This window comes from Saccoglossus kowalevskii, chromosome 10 (assembly GCF_978046115.1).
Source record: "Saccoglossus kowalevskii chromosome 10, keSacKowa6.1, whole genome shotgun sequence".
Lineage (NCBI taxonomy): Eukaryota > Metazoa > Hemichordata > Enteropneusta > Harrimaniidae > Saccoglossus > Saccoglossus kowalevskii.
In genome coordinates this window covers 29794361-29804668 of record NC_140650.1, presented here as the reverse complement: position 1 = coordinate 29804668, position 10308 = coordinate 29794361, and the positions used below count along the sequence as shown (strand labels likewise).

The following is a 10308-nucleotide window of genomic DNA, read 5'->3' as shown; positions in this document are numbered from 1 at the left end:
TTTTTTTGGGAGTATTATGTTGTTAGCCTTGACTTTCCTTTTAAAGGTCATTAGCATATTGTGTACGCAGTGTGCATGCTTCTGTCCCTTCTCCTGTATTGACTGCTCAGCAAAAGATTTGTACACACTCCTACCATGTCATACTCTGTAATATGCCAGAAGTGCTGTAGTAAGAAAACCATGAATAACATCGAATGCCAACCAAGAAAACTGAATGTGAAAAGTTTATTTTTCTATATTGTACACTACATAGAAGTATGACTACAGCAGCTGAACAAATTTGGCAGTTTGAAAGGCCATGTTAGTCATCTGACCACATAGATCAAAGGGAACTCTATTATTGCTAACATCCAAGTTTAAAACCCAATGTGACCAGAGAATACTGTAAACAGTTACAATTTGGCGGCTAGAAAATTTCATGATTTTTTAATTTGAGGCACATCAGCGGCAATTGAATTTTGTGAAAGTTGCCTGGAATTTAAAGCCACATAATTTTTTTATTGACTCTCTCATACTGGTATTTGTATCTGTGCTACGTTTAACAATTACAATGCCTGCCAAAGCTTTGAACGTCGCCAGATTTAAACGATGATACTGTTTTAAACATGATTTTCAGGTTTTCGTAAAAATGTATAGCAAGCAAAATTAAAGCGGTTTACAGTATGGCTATTGAGATTAACTATCATATAAATTCTGTTTGGAATCTAGCTGCTAATTTTTTTATTCTCTTATTTATACAGTTGTTACAAAGTGCATTATTAAATGTGACTAACTGATTAGTATTTATAATATAAATCAAGACCAGAGATGATCAATCCTGTATTGCACCTTCTTTAAAGCCAACATATACATTATTGGGGCTAGGAAATCTTCGCCTTACTGCCCAAACACAGCATGATGGTACAACACGACGGTTACCTTTCCCCAAACGTCCATATTGCCAATAAATAAATTGCCTATAGGCATAGTGACGAAAACATGCATTGTCTCTAAGAGGATTCTCAGCATATACATCAGCCACCACTCTCATTGCTACTTCAAGGACATCACCATCTAATACTAAATGTTGGAATAACCAAGAACCAGTAAGACACTCTTGGCCTTGTCTGACAACACAACATTTGTTCTCAATCTGAGTTGGCATATTTATGCATTGTCCACACTTGCACCATGGTGGAGTAGTCTCATTAGGCTTGGGAACAGGTAGTGGATCTGGAGGTGGATTACTGATGGTGGGGTCTGAGCCTTCTTGTAATACCAAGTCAGCACACGCACCTGGTTGACGTCTGAACAACTCTAATGTTATATGCTCAAGCCTTTCTCTGGGTAGACCACTAACAAATTCCTGAAAAATAAGAAATTTCATACATGTATTTGCAACTGTAAACAACAATCATACCACTGACTAAAATGACATGGGTAATTGAAACACGCACACAGTAAACATAGTTTTTGTTTTGGGGGGAGGGTTGAATAACAAATTCAAGTACTGCTCATAAAAAATGGAAATAGATTGTCTTAATTCTGCACTTAGGTCTTATGCACTTCTGAAAAGGGGCGATTTAAAAAAAGAATAACATTTATGAGCACAAATCCCTATTTCTGAATTATTGTCAGACGTGGTGTAATTCTATTTGCACATGCGTAACCTACATAGCAACAGGTGAGGGTAGGACAAAAATATAAAAAGTCAAATGAACACCGGTCGACATGCAACCCGGAAGTCAGTGAAGTCAGTGACATATTTGAAAAAGTTTTTTAAAGATAGTGGAGTGATTGTGGGTGGCTACAAACAAGGGCAGCTGGAAGAACTATTTAAGACAGCTGAGAAACATGAATTGTCAGTTAAAAAGGTGATTTTCAGAAAAAAACAGACTGAAATAGAGATGGTATGTGTATGTGTGTGAATACGACAGTTTTTCAACTCCCAAAAAATATAAAAATATTATGCTATAGCCAAAGATAATTTGCATGCTCGTTATTCTTGCTTAGGCAGAATAGTGTGCAAATTGTCAGAGGCTGGTACGAGTTAGTTGAAAGAAGGTGGCAGTTTTATTTCAGGTGAATTTTTGCGTTGAGATTTGGAAACATTGATGTTCGGTGCACTGCAACTCTGTGCGTTTGGAACATTCAAAATATGTCCTAGCTTCCGGTTTGTTGTCTCCAGGTCACAGAATATGTGTAAGCGCTATCAAATCTTTACCTGCATTTTTCTTTTGTGGTCTCTTTGTTTATCCTCCTCACTGAGCGGCACCTGTCTCTGCACCACTAGTCGTCGTTTTCTCTGAGGGATGCGAGTGTTCACTGCTACTGCATCTTCAGCCCCATCTGAGTCTTCAGATGTAGAATCCTAAAAACAAAGATAACATAATATTAAATGCTTGGAAATAATATTTTTATTAGTTTACAGCCACAAAAATATTGAATTAGGTAAAAAAAAAAAATGAAAAGGTTATTAATGCAATAAATTATATATTCATGGGAAAAACATTGAAATGTAGGTAAATTATGCTTCATAGCCAGGTGTAAATTAAAAATCTCTACTGTAAACATAGTTGAACAAAAATCACATTCAGCATATCATCTAATCCATATTGTATATACTTCTATTTTATGATTTTATTTTCACCCTAAATATCCCCACAAACCAATAAACAAAATTTCAGAGGTGTACACAAAGGGTATATGTCTAAATTATTTCCCTTGATAATTGTACATGATATGGGTGTTTGTCATATTAGGTGACTATAATGGTAGGTTGAATAAAAAGAAAAATATATTTTCATGACAACTAGTCCTGAATGGTTTAATTTTAATCTAAATTTATATACAACAATATAGTTTTGATTAGTAAATTTTGAATGCTGTTCGTGGAATAAAAACTGGCGTACATCAAACTTCATACAGTTGAGGCATGTAACAAGTCTAAATTTACCATTGATTTCCACAAAATTAACTTTGTAAAATTACAACTACACATATCTGGGAATAGTAATAAAATCATATGGCAAGTTTCAAAAATGTAATGTCACATCTGGCTACAAAAACAGACAAATCAATTTACATTTAAAATAATCTCTCTAGAATTTTAGATATATAGACCTAAAAATGAGATTATTTAACATCTTAAACAAATCAGTTATAATCTATGAATCAAAATGTTGGGGCACTGGAAACTAAAATTCAAGAAAACGATACAAACAATTTCAAGGATGAATTTAAAGAAAGACTTCCTTTTGTACCCCACACAAAATATTGGGGGGGGGGGTACCATAACTATTTTTGATAAATAGGTGAGGTGAAAATTTTTTTGGTGGGTGTATAGTATTTTGGTAGGATCAATCACTATCAATCAATATTTCTTTCTGAAGATGTTCTCAACAAATAGTACAAAATCATATTATTTGGCTGCAAGAGCATTGTTGTGTCAATACACACTACTACTCGGTGTGACATTCAGGCAATAAAATATTAGCAGCATGTAATAGAATTCCAAAATAAACAAAGCAAGCTTACAAGTATTCACATGATCAATATAATTGGATAAATACTGTGTCATGGAATATCAAGAAGAGACACATAGTCTGTGCATTTGATTATATAACTTCCTGGACTATCATTTACAAGGCCAATGACTGTCAATAAACAAAACACACAAGCCCTTCCAACTACTGTTTTAGTGTTGCATTAGCAGCATCTTTTTAAGTTATAAATTCCTGCTTGTAATGACTTTGACATCTGTTTTATTTGTTTATTTTTATTTTATGAAAAGGGAAAGGAAATGGTCACAAGGTACAAGCAACAAATATAAAACAATATGCTAAATAACAAAATACAATCACTAAATTACTAAATAATACAAAATTACTAAAATTAAAATGGCTATTAATAATATACGCATGCTAGGCAGTGGATAACCCTGCGTGTGCTTCGATAACTGTGTGTTCCGAATACTTAGCGACCCACCCACCCTTGGAACCCGAAGACCGGTAATCGTGAGCTACAGAACTGTATTTGGCTAGGTGGTGATTTACCGCAATGACGGTATTATCATATTTAATACCTGATAACTATTACATGTTTGTCTCATTTGAGGTACGTGATTATGAATAAATGATCCACCCAAAATGTACAAAAACCAATGTAAAATTTACATGGAGTAAAAAATAGAAATATAAAGTTTCGCTTACCGATGCCTTATTCATGCATGGCCGGTGTTTACCACAACTACATGCATCGTTGCACAATTCGTCCCATGTCTTGCAAGGACAAGCTCCACGTCCGTGTTTCCGCATACAGGCACCTTTGCATTTGCAGGACCTTGGTTCATCAACGTTTTCAACTGTTCGCAGTGCTTCCTCAATCATCGCTAAATCGTAGTTTGCCGCCATTTTGAATTAGAAAAAAATAGCGAGGTGCATTGTGGGCAACAAAAGGTGTTTGTAAATAAAAACTCTGGACATGCGCAGCGCGACGACGGACCCGCTTTAAGTTGTGATATGAAGTTGAGATACAGGAATAAATTTGCATCTCAATAAAAGTTGAAAAATTGCAATTCAATAAAACTTGAATGATGTTTATTCCACAAAAAGTGGGACACAGGATTTGGCACCAAAAAAAGAAGGCACCAATTGAAACTCTGTGCTAGTATCTCCGTCGCCATTACAATGAAATTCACATTTCCTGGGATTGCATTACTGAATTATCGAGTGAAAGTATGTGACTTTGCTTGCATAACACATATAATGCTGTGCCCGAGCAATCAATTTCAATACAATGAAAGAACATAGTGCGACTATGCCCATTAAGAAGCTACATGACACATGAAGATGACACAGCCCCCCCACTTGTCAGATGTGATTATAGTTGATATGTATAAAATCGGGTAGGAAGATTAAGTTGAAAATCAAAAGTATCAAAGTTAACAGTTAGGACATCTATTAAATATTGTAAAATTTGCATCGATTTTAACAAAAATTCACAATCAATTGAATATAGAAATTCAATTGAGACAATATTAAATAGCAAATACATGAACTATTCACAAGATATTAAAAAAAATTCAAAATTAATTAAATATGCAAATGAGCTTGTTAATTAAGTTGAAACTCAATATTGCACAGCACATATCGTATATTGACTGATCAAGTAAGTCTATACCAACTTTGGTCTCATTTGGACTATTAGTTTGCAAGATATCAACAAAAATTCAAAGTTCATTAAATATGCAAATGAGCTTGTTAATTAAAATGAAACACAATATTGCATAGCATATATCTTATATTGACAAATCAAGTCTCTACCAAGCTTGGTCTGATTTGGACTATTAGTTCACAATACATTAACAAGAATTCAAATTAATAATTAAATATGCAAATGAGCTAATTAATTGATTCCTTGAAAAAATAAATCAAAGTGCATCTGTACCAGTGATCACTCTGTCTTTGTCTCAGCAAATTCGGTCCAGGCATCTCCGAGAAATGATGGACACACCCAAAAATTTTACAGGATTTTGACATTTAAAATGGCCGCCAGACAGCCATATTTGATCAAATCAGGAAATAAATCCATGTGAATATGTATACCTCTTCACTATGTCTTTGTACCTAGTATCAATGAAATCAGTCAAGGCATTTCTGAGAAATATCAATGGACAGACAAAAGCAATGATTAACAATCAAAATTTTATCATTTCAAAAAAGTAGAACAATGTGCATCTGTATGGGTGGTCCCTTTGTCTTTATAACAAGTCTCAACAAAATTGGTCAAGCCATCTCCAAGAAATGAGGATGGACACACAAGGACCGAATTTGACTGAATTTTCTTGAAACAATGAAGTCTTGAAACAATGCAATAATAATGTATTTTAATATTTTCACTAAAAATACTGGCTAAAATTTAGGTGAAACAATTCAGACCAAAAATAGAGAAAAACAATGAAGTCATATGATAATAACATAAAAAGATATTTATTACATGTATTTATAATCCTCAAATACAATGTAACTACTTTTTATAATAATGTTCCTTGTACAATAATATTACATAAACTTTATAAAAGTTCCCAAATAATAGCACAGAACAGTAATATCTATAAGCAAAATCTAGCTAGGCAAATACTAGCCGTATTTCGTGGGAAAAGTACCGGGGTACAGTACATTTTTTATTTATAATTATACTACATAATAAAAATAACCTATTGACAACACTTATCTGATACACATATCTCAGAGATCTTATTACTAACATGTAGTTCTTATTATAAGCAGTATAAATGCTTCCTTTCTGTGCATAATTTTAATCTTGAAAATTACACTTTCTAGTCACACCAAAATTAGACTTGGTTAACATTTCATAGTAATTGACAAGTTCCGGAATGCCAGAAATGCTTAATTTTTTGTGATTTTTGGCCAACATTCGGCCATTTTGAATCGAATCGTCAAAGAAATACATCTATATATTTATGACATGATGTATAATGAATAAATAAAATTTGAACATAATCAGTCAAAGCATGTCTGAGATATGGCTCTAGAACCACATTCATTAAAACAAAATGGCAGTCAGTCATTCATTTTGAAAAAAAATCTGATAATTAAAATGATGACTATCAAGGTCCCATAATGTCCAATGTATGTACTAAGTTTGAATAAATCCATCTGTAAACAGTCAAGATACAGTTTCAGAATGCCAGAAATGCTTGATTTTGATGATTTTAGCACAAAAATGGCCGCCACTCAGCATCTTGCATCAGATTGTGAAACAAATTGATGTGCATATGTATAATATTATGTGTGATGTATATGTGGAGTTTGAATGTAATTGGTCCAGGCATGTCTAAGATATAGGTCCCAGTATCAAATGGCGTTCAACAGGAACTACAAATGGCCACCAGTCAAACCAGAAGTGTTACATTGGTACAGTATGTGACAATTTACTGTCCTTATATAGTAGTAGAGTTGTTAAGAAACATATTTATTAAAGTATATAATTAAGTACATACCTGTATCAAACTCTTCAGGACAAGCTTCAATAACATCATTCCATTGACTGTGCACAGATCCTCTAACAAGTACATTGCGTGTTAGTAAACCTACTTCTGCTCTAGTTGTTAAAACTACACCATCTATTGTCTCTTCCATTGAGATGTGCTCATATTCTAATGCAGGCTGGAATTCTATAGTCAGACCATTATTGGATACAGCTGAAATAAAGAGAATAAAATAAGCAATGTACAGTGTACAAAATCAGCTGATATAATAATATAATACCACAAAAATGTCAACTACATTTGAATAATAAGTTTTGAAAAACGGTCAGGTTTTCAGAAAAGAAATTTTGTCTGGTTGAATTTTCGGAATAAAAATTAGCAATGACAAAGACATTTTCCATCCAAGGTGCATTATTTGGCCCAAGAACAAACATATTACGACTGACTAAGCACTGAAGAAAAGACATAAACATTATTGTGTGAATACATTTTATCTATTATCAAAACACTGTCAATACTGGAGTTATATTTAAAAAGTGCTAATAATTTCTTTAAATAAAATATCATGCAGTGAAAGCAATGACAATGGGTTGTACTCCAACTTCCATAATATTAAAATTCATTTCAAGAATGTGTTCTTTGCAATCACAAAAATTCAATTGTGTGTGAAGCTGAGACTCTCAGTGTCCATGTTCATAGCAACTGAGGAAGGAATAGCCTGATACGGTCGGCAACACTTTTTGCATTCTCCAAAGAATTGAATCTAACGTACTCGCCAAAGACCAAGGGATGTCAGAGTTTCTTCACAAAAAAACGTAATACATTCATCAGGCTTATGGAAAGAGTTCCTTAAGACACCTCTAATCTCTAACTCGAACACTAACCCTAACAATCCAGCCCCCCAATTTTTTTCAGTATGCCCCTTCAAATAACTATAAGTAACCTAAAGTGTATATACAATTGAAATAGGGGAGAAGCACTGGAGGGAGATGGTTAGGGGTGAGGAGGCTCTAACGAACTCTTACCAGACTTATTTATTTAAATACAGTACCGATGATGATAGCTTTCATCACAACATTGTTTCCACTCCCAACATGAACAGATGCAACACTCACAACACACTCAGCTATATATACACTGTACATGTCAGCTACCACAATGATTCCACGCACATAAAAACTCCTGCCTGTTAAGTGAATATCCTTAGCATATCGTCATGTTTTTGGCTGACATTGAGATGATGACCATGGTTTCAACACAGTCTCTCCAGAAAAATCAGACTTAATATTTACATTCAATGTTGATATGTTTGTCACAACATTGTTCTCACTCACAACGTTGAAAGACTCAACAAAGCATGTGGCAATATGGAGACAGCAGATTTCATTTTACTTTATTCTCCACTCACAATGTTGACAAGACTTGCATACAGTCTCTTTTTTTGGGGGGGTGTTTTTTTAAATAAAATAAAATATGGGAGTGTATAAATGGCAAAACAAGAGACTGTATGAAAGTCTAAATGTTGACTCAAAACCACAAATAAAATCATCCCACAGACTATTGCTATTTTACCCATAAAAGTGTTACGAAAAAAGAATTGCATTTTTATACACTAGTTCCATACATGCATTATGCGTTGGTGGGCAATCAATTATTGTTCAAATAATGGTCCTCACCTGTAATGGTCAGCTGTTCATTTTCAAACACGCTATCCATGCGACTTGTAGTAGCAATAACGATTTCATCACCAACCTGCCAAGTAACCTCTTGCATCAATGTTATCTGAGTTGCTCCAGCTGGAGCTGTTTCAGCCAAGTAAGTCCAAGTCACGGGAATGGGAATGCCTATAATATGGAACAATATTTACAAGATTGGGCAAATTGGGTGTCGAACTTGAAAAACAATCAAAGAAAGCTTAGAAAGAACTCCAGTGTGCTGAGGGTATTGAGACATACGAAAAAATTAATTAAAAATTTAAGATAAAGCTATTCAAACAAGATGCTTGGCAGCTAATATTTGTCTGCTATTTTAGATGCACAATGTGAAAACAATGTGATCCACATTATTGAAGTTTATAAAAATACTCAAAGAAAATTATTTATTTCACATCTGTGGTTTACAAAATTTCCAGAGCACATACCACAACTTAAATCTGACAATAGAAATTGGCTATTAATAAATAACGACATTAAACTACCCTGGTAATCACTTCTGTGGATTACTCCAGAGCATCTATGAACAAAATTTCAATGGAATGTGAAGATTATGCGCATCATGCAAATTAGGCAATTAGCATGCTGTATGTTCATAATTATGCATCAAGTTTAATTATAATATGATGATAATTCCTAAAATATAAAACCAAGCTGTGGGTACTGGCCTTGATTAGTTCATTGGTGGATGTGACGGGCCTGGTTGGTCATGATAACATGATAATAGCGGAGTTTGTTCGAGGGGCTCGTCAACAAATACACCCCCGACAATACGTCAAGTATGCTTCTTGATTTTTAATATATGACGTTCCCGACAATTTAAATACTGTAGTACAAATGTGTCTTGAAATAAATTAAAAGATCTGGCAAAAAATGTTATGTTCCCTGAAATATATCCCGCAGTGAAATGATTGGTGGCCGACAATATTGTGTAAAAAAAATGTATGTGTGTCTGTGTTCAAGATCTTCATGTATATTGGGCGTGACAAAAAAATTACAAAAATATTCATCAAAATTAGAGAATTAAAGATATCATCACGATACATATACACCAAGTATCATAGCAATAAGAATTGTAGTTTTCAAGTCGAAAAAGTAAAAAGTTGACACAGACGACCACGAACAATCACTTATGATAAGCTCGGCTCAACAAAGTCGACAGCAGAGCTAATAAAAGTTAAATATCCTGTGACTTAACATAGAAGTGTTTGCGAAGTTTAGGTTTAGTAAAGGGGGTAGGGTATGGTACAATTATATTAATATAAAGTGTACCATACGCTCCCCCTTTACTAACCCTAATGAACGCAAAATTTGACTTAAATTTGATTAAATATTAAATAAATATAAATTTCCAAAATAGTGAGGGTGGTGACTTGGTAGGTCTGTCATAGGTGTAACGTTAAATGAAAGTAGTCATTACGTTGACACCACAAACGCACACATACACACATCAACAGCAAAGACTCCCACTGTGTGCTTTCCACACAGGGGTCAAAAAAGCTGGTGTATCCAGATTTGATTCCATAGAAACACATACACATTTTTTGCTAGTCTTGGAAATCTTGAAACCTAATAGCAGAGAATAATTAGGAGTAAAAGTAATAC

The 10308-nt window shown here is 34.0% G+C and overlaps 2 protein-coding genes across 2 annotated transcripts in view; both read right to left on the bottom strand.

Annotated features, from left to right (window-relative positions):
- Positions 1 to 10308, bottom strand: part of LOC100374499 (fibrocystin-L-like) — a 94257-nt gene that overhangs the window by 47129 nt on the left and 36820 nt on the right. Inside the window, exons 34-35 of the mRNA XM_085504477.1 lie at positions 8668 to 8835; positions 7004 to 7204 (exon numbers count right to left, since the gene is read on the bottom strand). Coding sequence (XP_085360603.1) covers positions 7004 to 7204; positions 8668 to 8835 — 369 coding nt within the window. The remainder of the gene's footprint in view (positions 1 to 7003; positions 7205 to 8667; positions 8836 to 10308) is intronic.
- Positions 212 to 4447, bottom strand: LOC100368389 (uncharacterized). Its single transcript, XM_085504478.1, has 3 exons — positions 4191 to 4447; positions 2204 to 2350; positions 212 to 1345 (listed from the first exon to the last, which is right to left on the bottom strand). The coding sequence occupies exons 1-3, from the start codon at positions 4389 to 4391 to the stop codon at positions 812 to 814; spliced, it is 882 nt and encodes a 293-aa protein (XP_085360604.1). The 5' UTR covers positions 4392 to 4447; the 3' UTR covers positions 212 to 811.

Coding starts and splice junctions, on each gene's coding strand:
- LOC100368389 (XM_085504478.1), bottom strand. CDS start 4,391: ATGGCGGCAAACTACGATTTAGCGATGATTGAGGAAGCACTGCGAACA. Junction 2,351..4,190: donor CATGCATGAATAAGGCATCG/GTAAGCGAAACT, acceptor CTTTGTTTTTAG/GATTCTACATCTGAAGACTC. Junction 1,346..2,203: donor ACCACAAAAGAAAAATGCAG/GTAAAGATTTGA, acceptor CTTATTTTTCAG/GAATTTGTTAGTGGTCTACC.